Source organism: Triturus cristatus, chromosome 9 (genome assembly GCF_964204655.1).
Source record: "Triturus cristatus chromosome 9, aTriCri1.1, whole genome shotgun sequence".
Taxonomy (NCBI): Eukaryota; Metazoa; Chordata; class Amphibia; order Caudata; family Salamandridae; genus Triturus; species Triturus cristatus.
In genome coordinates, this window is record NC_140592.1 from 1230133395 (window position 1) to 1230157829 (window position 24435).

The window sequence follows — 24435 nt, forward strand, 5'->3', positions numbered from 1 at the left end:
AGTTGATCTGCTTTGCACTTGCTGAGGCTTGTTGAGCTGTTTCTTAGCTAAGAATGCTGCCCCTACAAGGGACTGGATTCGGCCCTTCTGTTTGTACTGTTAATTTGTTGCTATTACGTAGTCCCTTAGTAAGCTTATGGATGGAGATGGGACCACGTCCCTTGATTGTACGTCCTCTGTATTAGTTTACGAAATACATAGGTAAAGCAATTGCAGAAGATCACACACTGCATCGGGAGAGGAGAATTTGTTTGAAAATGCAGCCAATACTCTACCCCCAAATACCACCACCAGATAATTTTAGGTCTCTGAAGGTACCAAAGACCAGGTCCATGTGGTCCAGTTGGCTCTGTTGAAGTGGGTCAAGAATACAAATTCTATGATGCACTAGTTTGTTGAATAAAACCCCAGTGTACTTAACAAGGAGGCTCAGGGTAAACGCTTGCAGCATTTTCTCATCCACGATTCCTTTGAGGGACCAAAATGGCTTAGAGGGAAGGAGGAGGGCGAATTCCTGATAGTTAGTCAACTGGGAGGGAAATGAAATAACCTTTACAGTCTGCTGCAGCGTATCTGTCTTGTGCATCGTTATGATTTGTGACTGACTGACTCCGTTTTGCCTTAACAGGGAGCTGCATTGTGGAAGATTATGGTCAGATGACTGCGCTGGGCCGTTTTGAACATCACATGTCTGATCATGCACGCCGCGGAGCCTTGACCAGCCGCCGCCTGAAAACCCATGTCTAATTAGCCCAGCATAATGGAGGCCACTCAGTGCATCCTCCAGTTGCATAAACCCATTATGGAGGTCTGTCACGTCAGCTTCTATCTTCCAAGGGGAGAAGTCAGGGGATTTACATACAGAAACTCTGCAACCCGACACAAGTCAGCCGACTGCTTCGATAAGTGCTACCAAGTCAGGGAGGAGGCGGTCGAAAGCAAGAGGCGGCCTTGTGAGAACGTCCAGGCTGTGCTGAGGCAAACCACAACACAAGACATCCTTGGCCAGCTCTACAAGCTTACGGCTGCCAAGGAAAGACTGTTGGCCAACCTTCTCTGCTCGCACCGTGGGCTTGAATCCAAGATGGGCAACCAAGATGGGAGGCTGCAGGACCAACAAGCGCAGGGGGACCAGCCCTCCGCCTTCTACGACGTGCACGAGTCCTTCTCGGCGTCCACTGAGCGGAAGAATGTCACCACAAAGGGCAAAAAATCTAAATTTGGCCGGCGGCGGGAGAGCTTGGAGGATTTCCTCAATAAGAAAATAAAAAGGAAATCGCATGGAAATTTGGAACCGCCCGAAAGTTTGGTAGGCCGGGATGCTAAAGCTACGAAGGACCGTGCTCCATCAGCACGTTTGTCCGTCCGCAGCTCGTCTGGTTCTGCTGCGAGGGCTGGCCCACATTTGGCGGGAAATGAGGACGGTGGCATACCATGTGCTGCAGTGACAGAGCCAGTGACAACGGCTACACCTCGTCTACATAGCTGGGGGACTCTGGAGTCAGACACGGAACTCTGCAGCTCGCTGTCGGAGTATGACAATGATGTCTTTTCTGACTGCATGAATCTGATGCATCCAGGAGAGAGTTTACTGGGTGAGGTGGAGGGAGCATTCAAGGGGATGCACAGCTCTTTCCTAGAGAATGCTTTCCAAGAGAGCTTTGAGGCCCTGGTGAAGTCGGCCACGGATGAAAGCTGGCAGGGCTACGAGTACCGAGAACATTCGTACAATGGGCGCTCAGCAGCGTCCGTCGTTGCTAGAGCACGGGATTTAACGCCTTGCATGCAGAGAGTGGAGCGAAGCGGCCCTGTTGTCGAACAAGACACTGCCAGAGACTCCGGAGGAGAGAGCGTCACCCCAGTCTTCCAGTCGGTGCAACATGACTTTGTGGCAAGAGCTGAGGTGCTCAGGGTGCACCAGCCCGAGAGGCAGGAAGACAAAATGAAGGATCCAGACACCGAGGGGGCCTCGGGGAGCCTGCCTGTGGTGGTCAACAAAAAGCTGCTGAAAGTTATCCAAAGTGACAGTGTGGACGAGGCTGGGGAGTGGAGGGGCCTGCAGGCCGAGGGGAGCCATGACAGAGGGGGCACGACCGTGCAGGAAGCTGGAAGGCCTTTCCTTTTGAGCTTGCCTCTGAATTCAGCTCTGGGTGTGTCCCAGGCCAGGTCCGAGGAGCAGCAGCCGCGCTCGGTGTCTCCCTCCCTCGTCGCCGTCAGCAATGTCTTCCACACCTCGTACCCGGCCAGCAACACCTTGCAGCAGATGTCCCCCGCAGCCTCCCCCCACGCCTCGCGCCAGCCCAGCCCGCAGCTGCACCACCGGATCCTGCCGCTGCCCACGGGCCGCTCGGAGGAGGAAGGGGAGGAGCCGGGCCCGCGGGGCCACGTGGAGAAAGAGGCCTCGACGGCCAGCTCCTCCTCCCCCAGCACCTCGGACTCGCAGCCCCACCTCCGGGGAGGAGGGCAGGAGGGCCTCTCCTCGGCCGACAGCGGCATCGGCACGTGCGCCGGCCCGGAGAACTGGCGGGAAGCGGACGCGGGACAGCCCACACTGCCCCCTTCAGGTGAGTCCAGGACACGGCGCCTCCTGCCCTTTAAAGGCAGGGGGCTGTCAAACCGTTCAGAAGCAACACATCCGCTGCATTCCAACCTGGTGGTAATTTGTGGTAGGCCTTACTATATAGCACCGATCTAGGTCCAACATTCTTACTGTAGCAGGAGCATCTTGCACATAAACTGCTGCACAAAGAAGTACTTTTTTGTGTGAGACCCCATGAGGGAGATGATGGGAACAACCAGTTGGCATAGTACATTTTGCAATCGCGTTTTATGTTCTACACCTTTTACACAGCGAATAATTACATAGTTATATCACATCACAAATATTTTAAATCACAGGCACATTGAAAAAGTATCATGCCCGGTTTGAAAAGTTTTCGGTTAGATGCCGAATATGGGATTAGAACCCTGATCTCCAGAGACTGACTGACTTTAGCCACTTGTGTATGTGCGCCTGCACAGCGAAGCTTTTACAACAGCAGGGCTTTGTTGGTAGTACGGTCTCCTCTCGCAGTCCAGATGTTGCATGGTTCTTCTTTTTGTATTTATTATTTCTACTGAAAGGCTTTGCTAAAAAAATAGAAATAATTCTATCTTTTAGTAGAAATGATCGAAATAAAAATAGTGAGCAAAATAGAGAATCCTAGGGCAGAAACTGGGGAACAATAAAAAGCAACGGTAAAGTCGGAGACCAGTTAACGTTACTGTCTAAAAGGAGCCCAAGTGAGTGTGGAAATGGATGGAAGCAGTGTTTCTTATCTGCCATGAACTTCTGTGGTTTGCGTTTCATGAACTCTGAACCTGTTCCACCAAAAAAAGTACTTTTGGAGGGGTCTGTTGAATCATCGTCCTCCTATTACAGGTTCCTGTTGAGACGAATATGTCTCCTGCGTGCATCTGTTATCCTGGTTCTTGATTTTTGGTTCTGGTGTCACCCTAATTTGGGCCAGTCCCATGATTTGAGTGAATTCCTGGACCTTTCGTGGGAACTAGAGCGCATACCATGCACAAATTCAGTGACCAGGCACTAATGTCTCGGTCATAGCTTTAGCACATAAAGCGATGGTGACAGTGTTGTATGTTTTTTTAATTCATAGTAGTGTCCAGGCCTTTTTATCACTGGGGAGAGGGGAGGCCTGCTGGCCTACTCTGGTAAAGGTTTACTTATGTGTGCTTACCCAGTTCCCAGGGCTAACATCTCAAGTATATGTTGTGCCTGTTTGTGTAGCCTGCATGGCTCATGCATGGTGTGAGTGAACCAGAGTAAAGGAGGCCTATGGGATCCATTACTCTGGCCTGGCCTTTGTACAAGATAGAGGTGAGTTTGTTTTCCCCAAACAGTGAAAGTGTACATCCCTGAAGCTGTTATCAGAGATGAGCAGTGCAGAAAGCTCACATACCTCACATGAGGCACCTAGAAGTCCATCTGCCTGCTGCGAGAGGGAAGGAGCCACCAACCCTGCAGGAGTAGTGAGGTGCAGCATTACCCAGGGCTGATTGGGCTTCCAGAACAGGAGGACTGCAGAAAGCGAGCTGTACACGCCGGTGTTGGTGGGGCTAGAGTCTCTCCAATAGTGGCTTGGGGGTGTTATCCAAGACAAGAGTGGCCTGTACTAAGTCACAGCGCACAGAAGCAGCACAGCCTGCACTATCCCATAGTGGCCAGAAGAAGCACAACTGTACTAAGCCGTTATGTCCAGAAGTGCACCCTATAATAAGCCTTGGTGCCCTGACAAATCGTGGTGTGAATTAAGTAGCATTGCGAAGAAGAACTTAGGCCAGTGAGCAACCTTGTTTCCCAGAGGAGATCGGCCGGTAATCCCAGGCGGATATGTATGGCCACGCTTCCAGTCGGAGATTAGCCTGTGCGGTGCTGCACCACCACGAAACCGGCCAGTGCGGGGCTGCTCCGATCTCTGAGCACCTACCTACCTGTTCCTTGTGCAATCAGTCTTTTCGTGGGGACTACTGTCCCTGCCTCAGAGACTGCCACCTACAGTCATTGGAGATGGGCACCAGCAGAATCGATGAGGGCACATCTGTCGGGTGGGTGGCCTTAGTCAATGAGGAGACCCTGCCAGTTTGTGCACTTTCCCTCCCAGAAACGGGACAGAGCGGGTGCACAGAGAGTAACCCAGATGGCTACCCAGTCAGACTGATCCACTAATGGTGGTAAGAAGTGAGCAACTGAAATAAGTGATAAGTGACCAAATGAACTGTGAAAGACTTAGCGTAACTTATAATACAGAGGGTACTCTGCATCTAAGCTATAACTACTCTATTTCCTTAATCCTAGGGGAGACCCACCTAGACCAATGAAAGGGGGAAACCAGGCAGATAGTGGATGGAAGTACAGATAGACATCCGCGCCCAGGGCACTAAATTGCACCTTGCATAAATACATTGTTCTTTTGTACAGTCAAAGTACTTTTCTATCTCAAAAGTAAAAGACTGGGTTGGACAATCCGTCATTGCACGTTTGGGTGATTGTAGCATCCTGAACTCAAGCACGCCCACAGTACCTCCCTGAGAAGCCGGACTGCTTACCATCGCTACCACTGAGAGTCCAGTGCTGAAGGGGGTTGTACTTTGGCCAGTTTGCAGAGACGTGGTATGAGACCCCAGGGCAATAGAGGCCAACTATTTCAACCCCCATGGTTGAGGCCCTGTAGCCCTATACGACCCCATGGCTGCCCGAACGGGATCTGACACATACTTTTTGTACATTTCCTGCTCTTATGTTATCCTATTGTATAAGTAATGCCTTCCTGGTGCTTGTTCAGGTTAGGTTCATTAGACTTTGCCACCAGTTTCTATGTGATATTAAGTCCCTTACTCCACCCATGACTGTGTTAGCATATTCTCCTCTGAGCCCTGGACCAACATGCACCCTGCAGATGCCCATCATCCTTCCCAGTGAGTGACCAGCATGTGTGCCATGTTCTTACTGTGAGCTCTCTGGGAGGGGTTCTTGATCGAGCAGGCACAAGTCATGTGATGCACTGTCACTGCAGAGCATTGTTGAGGGCTGGAATCAAAGGAACGTATTCAGTACTGCCTGTGTGCAGGGATGGGATCAGTGGAATGATAGTGTGCAACCTCCGAATTCATCCCTGCACTCAGACTGCAGTACTTACCACCTGCTGCCTGACTGACAAACCTGAGCCTCAGAACTAGAAGGGAGAAAGGCACCTTTCTCAGGCATGTTTATTAACTGAAAAGCAGAAAATGCACCAAATTGAAACAGGGAAATGTCCATCTTTCATTATAACCATTGCATGCATTTATGTGATGCTTTTCAGACGGAATCAAGGGCTCTTGTTTTTTTTCCAGATGTTATATAAATGCAATTAAAACTGCAATTTTAATTTAAAATGTATAAAAAAAGGAACGTGTCTTATATTTTTTTTGTTCTGTAGAACATCGTTTAAATGGAGCACAGTGTATATCCAAAGGCATTAATGTTAACTCTTTCTTAATCTTCAACATCTACTCCATTAAAAAAAGTCTTTTTTGTGCATATACAGTAAATAGTCACCTGTTACCTCATCTTATTCTTTAATGGGAAACTGATTTAGAATGGAATCGCGCAAACTTGTCCAGCCCAAGAGGCTTAGCAGCCACGTTTGTCTTGTGACTAAACTACGGCCCTACGAACAATATCACACAGTGAGATCAAAGGGGGAATCGGAGATTAGAACCTAGGCATTCTGGCTTCACTGTTTACCACTTAACTACAAAACACATGCCCTTCTAGGGATGGTCGAACTGGGACAGAAAATAGGCCCAGTCACCAAAATAAAAGTGGCCCCCATTAGTGAATTTGATGGCTGACAAAGTGGCCAATGTCTGCAAATTGTGGTAGTTTTGAACTTGCACAGAGAAGTTGTATACGCCTTTTACAAGGTATGGAAGGCTACATGGATGTGAGATTGTTGCAGGCAATGTTTTCTTTTATCTCATGGAAATCAACAGTAAAAACTATCTCAGCGACCATAAAACTGGTCTATAAACGCAAAAAAGACCCACACACTGACCTGTCAGAGCAGCCTTATACGACAATTATTATCAACATAAGTGGTCTCGATGGGGAAGTGTGGCCCTTGACTTCCACGGCAATAGATACAAAAAACCTTTATTACAAGTAAGGTTTATTATGTGATTTGTGCATTTATTTTTATTTTCATTTTAACAAGTGATCCTTGATAAAAATCCAAATAAATGTAAAGCCAGGACTAGGATTTACAATTCACAGTATCAATATTAAGACAAGGTGCTCTTATTTAGTGATGATGCAGCGTAAGTGATGAAGTAAATAAATGGTACACAAGTGCTATACATAATGACAATATATACATGTGACTGATGGGGGCATTATGATGTAGCAAGCAACACTCGAGTCCACAATAGAAGTTTGTCAACGTTTCGACCCACAATATAAATTTAATTAGAAAAGGGTCATCATCAGGACGGAATATTGGAGTAGGCACCAAAAATCAAAGAATCATGTGTAAATTTGCTTGAAAGTCTGATGAGTAAGTGATAAAGTTAAAAGTATGATCTTGTGACCTACTAAACGGATTGAAGCCACAGTCCTACATTCCTAGATATGTGTATCCCTAGATCTCGAGATAAATCATTAGGCTCTCATCAGGAATGGCCAAGCTGTGGGGAGATATAGTAAATTTTACCTGACCTGTTTCTAGTAGTATTTCCCTACTTTTGTCTACCTTCTGATCTCACATAAATTATTGTTTTTTATTTGCTAGGCTATTACACTTCTTTAAGTCACCCATTATTGAGAATATCCATGCAAGTAACATTACACTGCAAATTAATTATGACGATACACGTTTAAATCTGAGACAGTGGCTCTGCCGCTCTGTTCTCATGAAGCGTCTGGTTAGAAATAAGTCCGATACTGTGAACAATCCATTTGGTAGATCACAAGACCATTCTTTGAACTTTTTATCATTTACTCCCGAGTGGGATCTGACCAATACGTTTTGTACTTTACCTGCTCTTATGTTATCCTGTTGTATAACTAAGGGCTTCTTGGTGCTTGTTCAGGTCAGGTTTATTACTTTGCCACCAGTTTATAGGTGATAGTGAGCCCCATACTTCACTCTTTACTGTGTTAGCATATTCGCCTCTGAGCCCTGGACCAACATGCACCCTACAGATGCCCATCATCCTTCCCACTGAGTGACCAGCATGTGTGTGTGCCATGTTCTTACTGTGAATTCTCTGGGAGTGGTTCTTGATCGAGCAGGCACACGTCATGTGATGCACTGTGGAGAAGTGTGGCTCAATGGTTAGAGCGGCAGACCCTGATGCAGAGGTCTGGCCCGGGACCAGGGTTCAATTCCCCGCCTCGGCTCAAAAATTCCACGGACCTGACAATTCTCTCCTCGGTGCCTATTCCAATCATGGAGTCCCACTCTGCAACTCTGGGCAATAGCTTGCTTAATCTCCACAACGGCCCCCACAACCTAAGGATGCCTGGCCTCCACCTTGGGGGTGCCCAGGAGTGGACAGGATGGGTTCCACAGCGGTATTCGTACAAGCGCCTTGAGACCCTTGTGGGTGAGTAGTGCGCTATACAAGTATCAATTTACAATTTTTTACAATTTACTGTTATTGTAGAGCAGTGTGCAGGCCTGGAATCAAAGGAACATATTCAGTACTGTGTGCAGGCCTGGAATCAAAGGAACATATTCAGTACTGCCTGTGTGCAGGGATGGGATCTGAGGAAAAATACAGTGTGCAAACTCCGAATTCATCCCTGCACTCAGACAGCAGTACTTACCACCACTGCCTGACTGACACACACACTTTATCACTTTCACTGCGCCATCCCATATAGGAGCACTTAGTCTTAATATTGATGCTGTGAATTGTAAATCTCAGTCCTTGCTTTAGAACAGGATTACTTGTTAAAATGAAAACAAATGCACTAATGGCATAGTAGACTTTACTTGTAATAAAAGTGTTTTGTAACTACTGTGGGGGAAGTCCAGGGCCACGCCTCTCCCATAGGGACCGCTTGCAATGATAATACTTGGCCTACCCAGGTCCCCGGTTACTGAGCTGCTCCTTTTTTTCTAGAGCATGATTGCCGTGTACGTCTGTCACTCTTACTTGTGCTTTCTTTTATATGCACCGCAGGGTGTTGAGAGGAGGAAGTGCATCAAATATGCATGCGCCTTTCTTGTCTTCACTTGATAAGGACATTCCATTTGCAAGGAAAAATGGGTTTGAAGTACCAGGGGTTAATCTCTCTTTGACATTTAATAGCTGACATAAGGCTGAATTATTTGATGGCATGTATTTGAGCTAGAGCTGGACAAATTAGCAAAATGATCACAGCTGCATGGAGGCGAAGCACTTTTTTTGTGGAAGCACACAGCTTCTGCCCAATCAAAACATGTACTCCTGACTCCCAACATGTGGGTGGAGCCAAAGCCCCTCTCTAGTTATGCTCACATAACTGTCTGGTGACAGCTGCTCTGTCACGCCAGACCATACAAGGGATGGACACTCCGCTATGTTAGAACATGAGAAAGTTCAGTTTTCCATTGAGCAGAAAGAATTGAGCTGCAGCAGCCTCCAACTGGTGGTTGAGCTGTCTCCTGTCCCCCTCTCAGAGGGAGCCCCACACACTGGCACCCTTAAGCACTTAGGGTTAGAGGGTGAATATGTTGCTGCAGGCTCAAATTACCCCTTCTGTTCCCCTGTGATGCCGTTGCTGACTTTCAACTGTGCACTGACATGATGGAGCAGATAGGACTGCAAGACTGGCCCTTCATTTTTGGAGTAACCTACTTGATAAAAGGCACCAGTGCTGCTCCTGTAGTTGATTGTCGGAGACCGTGTTCTTCCTGTGTGCTGTGTGTGCCCAGGACGCAACCAAATGACAATGCCAAATGATTCAGGGTTTTGCAGAGAATTGATCTTTAAGGTCAGTAGCTCTTAGAGTACGGTCTGTGGATCCCTTTGGGTCTGTGACACCTACACAGAGGGTCCGCAACTGTTAAAAAAATTAAATGTGATAGTTAACTATGGATTTCTGCCTGTGCATGCAGAGGTAGCACTCCATGACAGAGTGCATCCTAGTGGGACAAAACCCATAAAAACCCTTCACTCGCTTCTCTGGACCCTCCATTTTGGGTCAGTCACCGTGTCCCCCTAAAAGGACTTCAGCCGTACTGTTTGAAGGAAAGTGAGTATATAATAAGTAGAAAGAAAAGGTTCCTAGTTATAAGAGACTGATTAGATTTTGTCACAAAGGCATTGGGCCTTCTCCCAGGAGGTCTAGGAAAAAGCCTCCGCCTTCCCGTAGCCTAGTGAGAGGGAAGTAGGTGTTTGCAACTAGTGTCCAGAAATCTGTCTTACTGAGGCTCTGCGACCTGGGTCAAGTACAAACTTTCCACCTTTGACTCAGGGTAGTGAGGACGAGCAATACGAAGCTTCTCATGGAGTTAGTTTTTAGTTCTGCACTTTTGCCCCTTCAGAGTGTTTTCGGCGGGACTTTCAGTCGCTGAAGTCTGTGAGGCTTTGAAGGTAGCGCCTCTCATCACCTGCACCCGTTGCCTTCACTTTTCTCCTGCGCTATAAAGTGCTCCTCGTGGACCCGCAGCAGCCGCACAAGGCTGGGCACATTCTCTTTAAGGCTTTTATTACCCACTATTTCACCCTCAACTTCTGCAGGTGAGTGTTACAGCCCCTCACCGAAAGACCAGCGTAGACACGGTGCTCAAGAAAGCCGTGGGCGTGATTACAAACGAGATTGCATTAACGGGCCGGCTGTTGCAGGCGGTAGCCTTAGCATGACTAATGGTGACTCTGTTGCTTCTGCGTCATTGGGGTCATCGAGAGCTGTTGGCAGGTTGCAACTTTCCAGTTGTAAAATTGCTTACAGCTGCCCCACAGCCATTCTAGATATTCTGGATAATTGGCTCGCGCTATCTAGCCCAATGAGTACTAACTCACTCCAAGAACCATCCGTCAAGCACAAGAGGAATAGCCGTTGTCGAACTCTGACAAAATTACAGTTGCTTTCGGCCAAACCTGGCAAGGGGACTACACAATTTAATTTGGGATTGGCAAGCATTGGAGAGCTCTTTAAGACGTTTTCTAGCTTGCTACAAGATCAGATCGGTCCGATCGCCAGGCCGTCAAAGAGTCACAATTGGCCAGTCTGACTAACTCATGTAATATTGTCATTGGGCGGAAGAGCTCCACTTGTAACACTGCTGCCCGTGTCTGCTGTTGCGAGTGCCATTCGACTGCATGGGCGAATTAGTTTCTAGTAGCAGCGGATTGCGGAATGTAATCCCGCCCACCTCCCCCAAAATCTACCATTACAACATGAACTGTCTCTCCGCCGAAATAATTTCAGGGTTCTCGCGCACTGACCACAATCTTCTATCCAAATCAGTGGGAGTGAAGGGTCAGGGACACATGGCATGCATAGACTATGGAGGCTCCAATTATGTCCCTAATACTGCGATATTAAACTTATCACATGCAGCATGTCCCTGCGTGTTGGTTCTGGTTGGCGTACCCCCCTAAAGCAAGACATGGCAACAGTTGTTTAACAGGGTAATTCGTTGGCCTAGTACTGGCAAAAATGTCAGTGTCAAAGAGTGTAATGAGATCTTAATGCTGCGCAGGGCTGGCTGGGTGTGGTTCTTGGTAAAAAATATAGAGGGAGATTGTGTTGTGATACACTTTAGACATCCAGCCTGTATGAGGAAATTATTAATGAACAAAGCCATCCTAAATCAATCAATCAATCCGTCATTTGTAGAGCGCACTACATACCCACGAGGGTCTCAAGGCGCTGGGAGGTGGGGACGGGGGGCCGCTACTAGTCAAACAGCCAGGTCTTGAGTAGCCTCCTGAAGGTCAGCAGGTCTTGGGTCTGTCGTAGGCTCAGTGGGAGGGTGTTCCAGGTCTTGGCGGCGAGGTGGGAGAAGGATCTTCCGCCGGTCGTTGTTCTCCGAATGCGAGGGATGGTGGCGAGTGCGAGGTCGGCGGAGCTGGCGGTTGGTGATGTAGTAGGAAAGTCATCTGTTGAGGTAGACTGGACTGGTCTTGTGGAGTGCCTTGTGTACGTGGATGAGGAGCTTGAAGGATATCCTCTTGTTGACGGGGAGTCAGTGCAGGTGGAGAGTGATGTGGCTGGGCGTGGTACATCGAGGATCAGTCGTGCAGAGGCGTTTTGGACGCGTTGCAGACGTTTGATGAGCTTGGTCGGGGCTCCCGCGTAGAGGGCGTTTCCGTAGTCGAGTCTGCTGCTGATGAGGGCCCGGGTGACTTTTCTTCTTGTCTGTCGGGATCCACCTGTAGATCTTGTAGAGCATGCGGAGGCTGTTGAAGCAGGAGGAGGAGACGGCGTTGATTTGCTCGGTCATGGAGAGCGTTGAGTCGAGGATGATTCCCAGGTTGCGTGCGTGGTCGGTGGGTGTCTGGGCTGCCCCCAGTGCAGTCGGCCACCAGGAGTCGTCCCAGGCTGAAGGGTTGGAGCCGAGGATGAGGACCTCCGTCTTGTCCGTGTTCAGCTTCAGTCGGCTGATCTTCATCCAGTCGGAGACGGCCTTCATTCCTTCGTGAAGGTTGGATTTGGAGGTGATGGGGTCCTTGGTGAGGGAGAGGATCAGTTGGGTGTCGACGTAGCAGATTATGTTGAGGTTGTGCTGTCGGGCGACGTGTGCGAGCGGGGCCATGTAGATGTTGAACAGTGTCAGGCTGAGGGAAGAGCCCTGGTGTACGCCGCAGATGATCTCGGAAGCTTCGGATCGGAAAGGGGGGAGGCGGACGCTCAGAGTTCTGCCGGAGAGGAAGGAGGTGGTCCATTCTAGAGCCTTTTCTCGGATCCCTATGGCCTGGAGGCGTGTGCGTAGTGTGCGGTGGCAGACTGTGTCGAAGGCGGCGGAGAGGTCCAGGAGGATGAGGGCAGCGGTCTCACCGTTGTCCAGCAGGGTCCTGATGTTGTCGGTGGCGACGATGAGGGCAGTCTCAGCACTGTGATTGCTACGGAACCCTGACTGGGAAGGGTCCAGGATTCTGTTTTCTTCAAGGTATCGGGTTAGCTGTCTGTTGACGATCTTCTCGATGACCTTGGCCGGGAACGGAAGCAGGGAGTTGAGCCGGAAGTTCTTGAGGTCTCTTGGGTCCGCCTTGGGTTTTTAGAGTAGGGCGTTGATCTCGGCGTGTTTCCAGCTCTCTGGGAAGGTCGCGGTCTCGAGGGAGAGATGGATGACGTTGCACAGATGGGGTGCGATGGAGCTTCTGGCTTTGTTGAGGATGTGGTGCGGGAAAGGGTCTGACGGGGAGCCGGAGTGGATTGTGCTCATGGTCTTAGTGTCATCGAGGCTCACGTTGGCCCAGGCTAGCAGGGGGTCGTGGTCGATGGTGTGCGAAGAGTCTGTTGTGTTGATGTCTGTTGGGGCTGTCTGGGTGTTGAAGCTGTCGTGGATGTCTGCTATCTTGCGGGGGGAAAAAGCGGCGAGGGAATCGCACAGGGCTTGCGACGGCGAGATGTTGTTGGTGTTGGAGCTGGGGTTGGAAAGTTCCTTCACGATGTTGAAGAGCTCCTTTATATTGTGTGCTTTGTTGTCGAGGCGGTCTTTGAAGGAGGTCCTCTTTGCAGTCCTGATGAGGTGATGGTGGTTGCGGGTGGCGTCCTTGTGGGCTGCGGGGCTGTCCGGAGTCTGCTCACTGTGCCATTTCTTCTTTAGTTTCCGGCAGGCTCGCTAGGAGTTCTGGGGTGAACCAGCTGGCCCTCTTGCTGGTGTCTCTGTAGGAGGGTTTCTTCAGTGTGGCGAGGGTGTTAGCACAGTCGTCAATCCAGCGTCTGAGGTTGTGGGCAGCGTCGTCGGTGTTGTAGAGTTCGGTGGGTGGGCTGAGAGCGAGGTTTGCGTGTAGTTGGTCTTCGGTGATTTTGCTCCAGCAGCCGCCGGGGATCTGTTGGGTGCGGTGTTGTGTGGTGGGTTTCTGGAAGGTGAAGTGGATGTAGCGGTGGTCGGTCCAGGGGAGTTCGGTGGTGTGGCTGAAGGAGACGTGGGAGCTTGAGGAGAAGACTGGGTCGAGCATGTGGGTAGGCGTTGTGACAAGTTGCTTCAGTCCGAGTTTGGCGAGGTTATCGATCAGGGTGGTGGAGTTGCTGTCGTTGTTGTTCTCAAGGTGAAAGTTCAGGTCTCCGAGGAGGATGTAGTCGGTAGAGGTCAGGGCGTGCGTGCTGATTAAGTCAGCAATGGAGTCGCTGAACTGCAGTCGAGGTCCGGGGGGGTCTGTAGACGAGGGTGCCTCTGAGGGTGGAGTTGGGGTCTGTGTGGATCTGGAAATGCATGTGTTCGGTGGTGCTGAGAGTGTCGGCGGTGCTGGTAGAGACCCTGATGCTGTTCTTGTGAACCTTGTGGATCAGGTTGCGGTTGCATCTCAACCTCGGACTAAAAGTTCATCCATTACCACCTCAGTTGTGTGTGTTACTCACATAAAAATCTTACGTTGGAATATCACGGGTCTTCGATCCATATTTCAGAGTGGCAGCTATTCGATAGAAATTACGTTATTTTGTTGCTGCAGGAAACCTTGGATCCCCACCCTATTGTGATTGAGGGGTTTTAATGCTTTAGCGTACCGGTCACTCCACCTCACTCTGGCCGCACGTCAGGGGGTCTGGATAAATCTGTCGATTGGTGCCAGACCTAAACTTTGATTACCCCAGGAAGGTATTTTCAAGCTGTGCTGTTAAAGGGGAACCTGACATTGTATTTGATACATTTTTATAACAAAGATTTTTCTAACATTCCAAATTCTGATTCATTGGCTTCGTTTTGGGAAAAGCAACTGATGAAGGGCACCTAGTGCCCTTGTGCCTAGCTGGGAATTTTAATGCAATGTTATCCCCCCACTTTAAGTCATGGAATAATGATTATGTTCCTGAACGATCTATTCAGAGAGGGAAGGAGCTAGAGGCATTCCTCCCAACACTTGATTTGTGTGAAGTGATGGATTAATTAATTAATTAATCAAACCGGGCTTGTAAAGCACAGCTATTCCCCGGTGAGGGTCTCAAGGGGGTGAGGGAACGACTGCTGGTCGGACTGGGTGGAGGATCAATCAAAGAGCCAGGTCTTGAGGTCCTTCCTGAATTGGGCCAGTGACGCTGATTGCCTGAGGTTCAGAGGCAGGGAGTTCCATATCTTGTTGGCGAGGCAGGAGAACGATCTTCCTCTGGTTCTAGTCTTGTGGATCCTGGGGATGGAGGCAAGAGAGTTGGGAGCATTGGAGTTGTCTGGTGGGTACGTGGCATGTGAGTTGCTTGTTCAGGGATGCTGGTCATTCGTTGTGTAGGGCTTTGTAGGTGTGAGTGAGGAGCTTTAAAGTTACTCTTGTTGACTGGAAGCCAGTATATTTGTCGGAGGTGTTGAGTGATGTGGCTGCGGCAGGGAATGTCGAGAACTAGTCTGGCAGAGGTGTTTTGAACGTGCTATAGTTTGAGATGTTTCTTTGTGACGATGTCATAAAATGTGTTGCATTAATCGAGTCTGCTAGTGATGAGTGTGTGGGTTACCATCTCTATGGATTCTGTGAGAATCCATCTGAAAGTCTTTCGGAGCAGGCGGAGCATGTGGAAGCATGCTGAGGAAACGTGTTTATTTGGTGGTCCATCATGAGCAAAGTGTCCAGTATGATGCCAATGGTGCGTGCGTGGTTCATCAGGGTGTGGGAATCACCCAGGGCGGATGGCCACCAGGAGTCATCCCAGGCTGACTCAGTGGGTCCCAGGATGAGGACTTCAGTCTTGTCCGAGTTGAGCTTGAGGCAGCTGTCTTTCATCCATGTCGTGATGGCCTTCATTCAACTGTGGAACCTGGTTCTGGCGGTTGAGGGTTCATTGGTGAGGGAGAGGATCAGCTGGGTGTCGTCGCGTAGGAGACTATTTTGAGTCCGTGGCTTCTGGCGATGGCTGCGAGAGGGGCCATGTAGACGTTGAAGAGGGTGGGGCTCAGGAAGGAGCCCACAGCTGATCTCCATGGGTTCTGAGAGGAACAGTGGTAGTCTGGCTCGCAGGGTCCAGCCGGTGAGGAGGGATAGGATACATTCCAGAGCACTGTCGCGGATGCTGGCGTTGTGGAGTCTGGTGATAAGGGTGAGGTGGGAGAACGTGTCGAAGTCAGCCGAGCGGTCTAGTAGGATGAGGGCTGCAGTCTCGTCCCAGTCAAGGAGGGAGCAGATGTTGTCTGTGGCAGCAAAGAATGCAGACTCAGTGCTGAGGTCGCTTTGGAAGCCGGATTAGGAGGTGTCCAGGACGTGCTTCGCTTTGATGAATTTGGAGGGTTTGGCATTGATGGCCTTCTCTATGACCATAGCTTGGAAGGGGAGGAGGGGGATTGGTCTCAAGTTCTTGAGGTCTGTCAGATCTGAGGATGGCTTCTTCCTTGGGGAGTTGATCTTGACGTGTTTCCAGTCATCTAGGAAAGTTGCGTTTCAATGGAGCAGTTAATGGTGCAGTAGAGCTGGGGTAAATGGCGGCAGCTGCTCTGTAGAAGATGAGGTATGGACATGGGTCAGTTGGGCCCCTGAGTGAATGTTCTTCATGGCGGTGGGCATGTCGAAGGCGAGGTGTATGCAGTGATGGTCGGTCCAGTAGAGTTCAGTGGTGTGGCTGTAGCTGTAGCTGATGTTTCTGCTGGCGGAGAAGACTAGGTCGAGCGTGTGGGTCGGTGCAGTGACTAGCTGCTTTAATCTGATGTTGGCAAGGTTCTCCAGGAGGGAGGCGGTGTTCAGGTCGCTGGGGTTGTCCCGTTGGAAAATGGATGAGGTTGGCATCAGCGACCCGGGTTACCTACATCCAGGGGTAGGGGCAGCTCATCATTTACATTTTTATCACCGGTAACTTAGCATATTCACTACTGCATGGTACTATTCGAACTCTGAGGCAGCTCTGAACGTGTAAGCCAGGGCTACTTTCAATGTGGGGGCTTGGATTGGTAAACTACAGCCTCTACTGAGTCTCTGAGTAGTATGGAAACTCCTGAACTGGACTCAATGTCTGGGAAAAGTAGTGAACGAGAACCTGGGGCTGGTACGGAGTTGTCCGGCTGACGAGGGAGACGATGGGGGTTAGTTAGTTCTTTTGTAGTTTTCTGCCTAAATATTAAAAAATCCCTCTCAAAACCTGTTAAAGTGGCTCACGCAGCACCAAGATGGCTTACCACGAATGCTCGGCAGCTAACCCATTACTACGTAGGACCCTTGTTGCTAGTCCCATGGACTCTGCTGCAGTAGTTGCTCTTCGGATACAGTATAAAACCGTTATCGCAAAGAGAAAAGAGGAGGTCTTCGCCTAGCAGTGGAATGCGCTAGTTTATGCAGCATCCAAGAAAGACAGCAGGTCCTTTTGGAATGCCGTCCTCAAGGAGAATCATTAACCACACAAGGACCTTGATTGGCTGCCATATCACTAGTGAGGCATGGGAGGCACACTTCACTAAAATCTGTGCTGCCCCCGAAGCAACTTCCCAATTTAACCTGAAGGATAGTTACTATTTAGATATACATGTTACTCTAAGTGAAGGTGTTGCCTCTATTCAACCGAGTGCAGGAGGAAAGGCCTCTGGATCAGACGGGGTCTCTATTGATCTGATAAAAGGCAACATCAATTTTGGGCTCCACCGCTGACGAATGTTTTTAATTATCTTCGACATTAATCAGTACCGAGCTCTTGGGCTACATCCGCTATCGTTCCAATTAAGAAGGGGAATCGGTCATTGCCAAGTTGCTATTGAACCATTTCATTGATCGATACCGCTGTTAAAATCTTGGGAAGAGTTTTGTATAATAGGATCAAGTAGTTGACTGCGGATAATGCTAGTATAAATCTGTCTCTATGGTTTTAGAAATTGGATAGGCACTACTGAGCAACGCCTGAACCTCAGCTTGAAACAAAAGCAAAGCAAACCACTATGTTTCTTGCATTCATGGACTTGTCATGGCCTTTGACTGCGTCAGTCGCCCCAAGTTGTCACCACTCCTTCTTTTAATGGGGATGGATGCGGCATTTGTTCATTTCTTAGCATTTCTTACATGAGACGATGAAGGCCAGGATGAGATTTGGACTAAATGGTGAAGTCTTCAAAGAAATTAACATTGGTTGCGGGATACAGCAAGGGAGCGTGCTCGCCCCTTTATTATTTATTTTGTATATTAACAAGCTTAGTCCTAACTCATGTTCTTGTATTCACAATGTTCCTAAGGCAAAGGGCGCTGCACCGCCAGTACTGGTATACGCCGATGACACCGTGGTGATGGTGCGTACCCCAAATGCATTGCAACTGCTTGTACATATTCATACGATTTATGGCTTACTTAGATTTACAGACAAATTTCTCTAAATCATATATTATGGCATGTGGCCCTAAGGGCTCCCGGCTTTCAAATGTCGCTGTTGGCACAAGCCGTCTGCTCAGCATCAGCACTTTCTCTTACTTGGGTGTCACTTTTGATGCAGTAGGCTAATGGGTACCAAACATCACCCAACATAGAATGACGTTATCCAGGGCAGTCAGCTCACTCCTCACCCTCCTACAACCACTAGGAGGGAGGGCAATCTCTCTACTACAGATATACACCACCCAATGTGTCCCTGTGGCAACCTACGGGGCCGAGATCTGGGGTATTGCAGAGTGTGCAGATATACAGGTAGAGGAAAATCGCTTTTGTAAAAGTTCTGTCTGTTCCTCTATCTTCCTCCCATTTTATTTTTCACACAGAGTTGAGCTTACTTTACCTCAGTGACTGTATTAGAACTCGCCCACCGTTGTTGTGGTTATCTGTTTGGAGAACTGAGGCGGCGTCTCTTCCAAGAGACATTATTAGTGACTGTCTTGCATGTGATAAAGGTATTTCCATCCCGTGATTGGCCCATGTGAAGACAACTTTGCAAGAGATTGGGTTAATCCACGTTTTTCTTAAGCCTGCTTTCAGTGGCAATACAAACAGAAAGAATGTGTGAGGGTATACTTTGCTGAGGCCAGAGCAAAGAGACTAAAATTGGAAGGGATTGAGCCCACTGCGGCAGCTGACTTCCATCGCAGTCCACCAACAAATTACTTGTTTAATACTTACCTACGGTGGGCATGTGGTTTAGTCTTCCGTTCTGGGCAGACACAATTAAGTATTGTTCTGTTTTCCTCTTGGCTTTCAAATAAATCTGGACTCTATTCCGTGCCCCTGCGATCATCGGTCTAGGCAATCATTTATGCACATTACCTTTTTTGTGTTTTTTTAATAAAAGATTTACCTAATTTGTTTTAATTCCTTTTATGAAGTCACAGAATTGTAGGCAGTGTGCTCAAGCTTTTACCTTTCTGCAACAAACTGATGACGAGTCTTGTTTTTATGTCCGTTCTTTTGTGAGCTGCTGTTCGGTCAGCAGAACTATACACCCAGGATAAATGTTTTGTTTTATTTCTTGTCCTTTTGATGTATATATGAGTTTTGTCATTGTACTGTATTGACTGAGATCTTCATCACGTTAATTGAATGTTTTCATTGAAGTAATTATGAAGGCATTCGCTTGTTGTTGTTGGTTGCTTTGTCTATCGAATAAAGTTAGACTGACTGGACAGGTTTGTGCAGCGCATTGATGTTTTCGGTCAGTGGTTCTTACAGAAGGGTCTGTGGACCCCTGGGGGTCTATGACACCTACTCACAGGGTCCATAACTGATTAACGTTAACCCAGGTAGTTAAGTAGGGATTTGTGCTGGTGCATGCAGAGGTAGTACTCCGTGACGGAGCATTCTAGGGACAGAACCCATAAAGACCTTCTCTCACTTCTGTGGGCCCTCCATTTGGGGTCAGTCACCGTATCCCCCTAAAAGGACTTCAGCTGTACTGTTAGACATTCAATATATAACATTAAATGGAAAGAAAAGGTTCCGACTTATAAGAGACTGATTAGATTTTGTCACAAAGGCGTTGGGCCTTCCCCCAGGTGGTCTGGTAAAAGGCCAACAGCCTTCCCGTAGCCTAGTGAGATGGAAGTCGGTGTTTGCAACTGGTGTCCAGGAGGCTCTTACTGAGGCTTTGCAAACTGGGTCAAGTACATCCTTTCCACCTTTGGCTCTCAGGGTAGGGAAGATGAGCAATCGGAGGCTTCACAGGGAGTTAATGTGAAGGGGCAAGAGCCCAGAACTGAAGAGTCCACCAACAGACTCAGTGACATAATGTCCTGCCCAGTGTTAATCGCGGGTTAAAAGCAAAGTACTTTAATCTCACTGCAAAACAAAATACCGCACAATTCAATTGAGGGACAGTTACAGCGTTTTCATCTCATCTACATGCCCAAGAAGTTTCTTATTTCGGATGGTAATGGGCATTAATTGAGCACCGGTGCTGGTCACTCTTGGTTACCCCATGGGCTAATGCGTAGATAGTTCAGATAGCTTTTGCCACAAAGAGTTCATGTGAGAAGCTGGCTTGGTATATGGTGTACACTTATGTAAGTGGGCACCTTGCACCAATCCAAACAATCCTTATGGTGATTTTTTAGTGGTCTTAGACAAGCTTCGAAAGCTAAGTGGTAGCTGTGGAGAGCAGCCTTCAGACTTAGTCCAGAAGGAGTGTAAAAAAGCTTGTTTTACCAGAACATCATCTTATAGGTATAGATTAAGTGAAAACGAACCACACAACAGTGTATTTATGAAAATATGTATTGATTATAAGACCCTCACTAACACAGGTATCTCCTAGCCGAAGATATACACAATGCACACAATATTTTGCAATCAAAACAGGTAAGTAGCACAAAATACTCTGTGTTCGCCAGGGTGAGACCAAACCATATACTAAAGTAGTGATATGCGAACCACGACTCGAGTCAGGACTATACCCAGATGACGTAGAAGGGCCGGGGACCCAAGGAACCACCTGAGGCAAGTAACTAGGAACTCCACGGAGGCCGTGTGCAGAGTGGGAACACTACTGCGGGTTCAATACAAGTCAATGGGTAAGTTGTGATTGCAATTTTAAAGAAGGGCCTTCCCAGTGGACCCTGAACAAACCCTGTGGAAGACAGAAGGTTGGAGAGCACCCCACCCATGGATACCCTAGGAACCAGGATACCTATACCAGGGAATTTGGGTGCATAGGTATGAAGTGGCTTCGGAAACCGCTGTTGAACCCAATGGAGGACTTCATAAAGATGCCGCTGCTGAAGAAGGTGAAAGTGTTGGGTGGAACCCAAAGGTGGATTCAAGATGAGAAGTACCTGCAAGCAAAGGAGACCAAGTCTATGCCACTTGGAAGTGACCAGGTGGCCCAGAATGTGAATACCCACCAAAGTTGAGTGTTGCAGGAGAGCTGACATGACCTTGAAACTGCAGCTGTGTGGACCAAGTGATGCTGTAGAAGACCATGAGCTGTGCATGATCTGTCCCACGTCGGATGTTGAGAGTTGAGGGGTCTGTGTACGTCGGAAGCATCAACAAGCCTTTGCAACTGCAACCAACATGGAAAGTGAAGAAGGTACAGTGTTGAAACAAGCAAGGTCCCAGTGACTCACCATAAGCAGGGGAGTCAGGGCAGGCCCCGAGCAATCGGGGGAGCCCGCAGAAATCAAAGGAGATCCTCAGGAGGACCCACAGGCCATAGGCACTGAAGTCGCAAGAGGACCTCGAGCAGGTCACCAAAGATGCAGGCCCATGCTGCAAGTCATGCGGTGAGGATTGAGATCTTGGTCACATGAGATTGTTGGGGCTACTTGGAGCCCAAAGATCTTGGTGGAAGGAAGCCAGAAAGCTTTTGCAACTGCAAGCTGACGTGGTGCACAGGGGTTTGGTTCCTGCAGCTCCGACGAGGGATACTGGCTTCAAACTTGGTGAACGGACAGGGCAGGCCTCAGGGGTGTAGAGAACCACCACTTGTGTTGCTGAGCCCTTCAGAGTCTGTGGGATCCCAGGATCAGCAGACCGGTCAGCTTAGTTGCGTTGCCTGCAGATGCAGGGAAATGACTTTCACTTCAAGGGAGATTCCTTCTAGTGTATGGAGCACAGGCACGGACCTTGCAACAGACGAGCAGGGCTACGAGATCAGGAGCTGCAGGAGTCTTCCCAGTCTCAGTCTTGATGCCCAGAGCGAAGTCCAAAGTGCACAGACGGTCGAAGAAGAAGTGATGTCTTGAAATCTTGTCGCATGTCGAATCTAGGGACCCACCCTCAGGTAAGGCTTTAAGTACCCTAAGGAAAGCATAACACAAGGCAAAAAGTGAGGGTAACCATTAAAGCAGAACCTACTTTCCTACAGTTCACATGAGTTAAAAGTCTGCTATTCGCATGCCACATATTTCTGCACGCTCAGTCTGTCTGATTACAGCCGGGCCGGCTATACCTGCTTGCTGGAGCGGTGGCTCTGGTGACACCAGTGGGTGCGATGGGAGGACCAGTTCCTGCTGCAGCAGTTTCAGTGGTGCAGAGTTGTGGTGACATGTTCAGGTTGCATACTCTTGGTTGGGATCAGCGCTGCAGGCCTGCACAGTGGCTCTCGTCTTCAGAAGTTGCGGTCTCCCAGGCCGGATGCAGAAATATGGCCAGTCACAGCAGTTGCAGCCTGTGAGGTAGGTCTTCAATGGGTGCTTGTCTCAGCAGTTGCATGCACTGGGCTGAACCTGGGCTTCCACGTCATCCGTGATGGTGGCTCATATTGTGGTAGTCCTGACATGGACTGGTGGCAGGACTAGTCTCTCGCGCAAAGGCAGGGGGGCGATGACATGATGTTGCAGCTTTTTTTCTTTATTGTTTTGGCACAGTTCAAACTAGAGCTGCGATGGGAGACTGCGAGACCAGACTCGAAACAAGTTGCTCCTGGCTTTGCTCCAACCGGTAGTCTGCTTCTTCTGGGTGTTCCTCTCGCTGGGGCCATGCTGGTCTTCTTGTGATGGCAGTCTTTCCTCCTGCAGAGCCAGGCACGCTCCTTCCCTTTGAGCTGACGACCTGGCTTTTAGGCATTAGGCAAGCCCTCGGCTCTTCCAGCAAGAAGTGCAGAGTTCAAGTGATGTCCCCTGACCGCTGGGAACCTGGCTGTCATGCCGGCAGTGATACTGGCTCCAAGCAGGAGTACCCAAAGCAAGCTAAGAATGAATTGTGAGGTCCATGTTCCTAGCTGTCATCACCCTATTAAGTAGTAATCCGGGACAGACAAAAGGGCAGGCCCTGGATAGAAACTTCCTCATCTTGAACAACAAACTGCTGTTCAACCACACCTCCTACCATCTCCCAGATGACAGTGCTCTGGAAGAACTATTCCGGGGCCCTTTGATACCAAGGGCCACATTGAATGTGCATGGGTAGTCGTGTCTCCATCCTGCCCCAATTCATTGCCGGGGTCTCCATGCCCCAGCCACAGGAATGCAGTCAATACACTTCCACTGTCTGGAAACATATTATCCATCCTCCATCTTCTGCCGTGGTAAACCAAAGGCTTTCCAGAATGGATGCCTCTGGCCCCAGGACTGAGACTCTTAATGTACACACTCTTTCGACCCACACAGATATGGAGACACTCCACATCACAATCCGGTACCCAGCTACCTCTCCTATCACTTGTTAACTGCATGCTTGCCTTTGACCCTGTACAACGCTCCTCGTTTTTGTGTAGCTTTGTGCTGTACATGTACCGGGCACATACATGCATACCGACACACGTGCAACAGGTCCACCGCACTGTATACGCAGACACGCAGAATAGCAGCACCAGTGTCTGGGGCTCACACTAAAGTAGAAAAATCTACACGTGCAGGGTAAGTAGGCATCCGTCTCCACTGGCACCTAAAACATGTCTGGTCGGAATTCAGGACTCACAAACTTGGTACTCTGCCACCCCTGCTTCATGTGATGAACCCAGGACATGGGCAGTAGCTCTGTGCCAGCAGGTTCTGGACTGCGCATTACCATGGTCAGGCCTAGGTCTCCGCGCACACGCTAGATTGGCATGGTTACAGGAGTCCAAAGTAAGGGTGCCAGTTCCACATGCCATCAGGGTCTCAGGGTGAAGCTTCAATTGGGCTTAAAACTGATTTATAAACGGGCCCGCATCTAGCCCCACATTCATGTCCTTAACTTTATAAGGTAATAATACAATAATCAGTTTTCCAGCAGTGACTGTGAGGTCATCCATATCAGTTTCTCAATCCTGGTTTACACTTTACTTGTTTTTTTTATCTTCCATTCCCTAAGAGTGTTTTCCCAGATGTTTTGTTTCTGTAACATGCATTATACGACTCTTGCATTTGCATGCTGTGATCTAGTTGACACCTGCTGTCTTTGTGGGTTCAGGGTGTGGGCCGATGTTTATTCGGCACATGTATACCCCTGGAGCAGAGGCTGAAGGCTGTGCCAGTATCTCTCAATACCTTTCAGCGGCTCAATAACGTGTGCAAACTGCACGCACATCCAATCCTTGGCTTCTCTGCGAAGCGCACAGTGTGAGGGTTGGTGAAGTGGAGGAATTGATCTGAAGTGTGTGTAGAAGGAGAGGGAAAAGATGGTGCTGAAGAGAAAAGAGGTTGCGTGTGAGATGTACAGATGGTGGACTGCAGAGCGGGGAGGAAAAAAGGGGTTCACGTAATAAGTAGAGCTCGAGTCTACGGTGGAAAGGGGAGAACGGGCAGTGACAGAGTCCACAGATTTCTGCCCCTGACACAGAACTTGATAATGTTTAATTCAGTGTCTCATATTTTTAAAATCTAATTATTCACAACAAAAGCATTATTTGTTACCGCTAACAAGCCGTGGTGGCAATAACCGTGAACTTGTAAAGGCCCACACATGCTCATCACCTGGCACTCTGTGTTAGGGACAAGATTG

General features: G+C 48.8%; 1 protein-coding gene across 1 annotated transcript in view; it reads left to right on the forward strand.

The window, feature by feature from the left end:
• The first annotated feature begins 633 nt into the window (after positions 1–633).
• FMN1 (formin 1) overlaps positions 634–24435 on the forward strand; it is a 469294-nt gene continuing 445492 nt past the window's right edge. The window contains exon 1 of the mRNA XM_085627914.1: positions 634–2564. Within this exon, the coding sequence (XP_085484040.1) occupies positions 761–2564 (1804 nt within the window). The 5' untranslated portion in view covers positions 634–760. The remainder of the gene's footprint in view (positions 2565–24435) is intronic.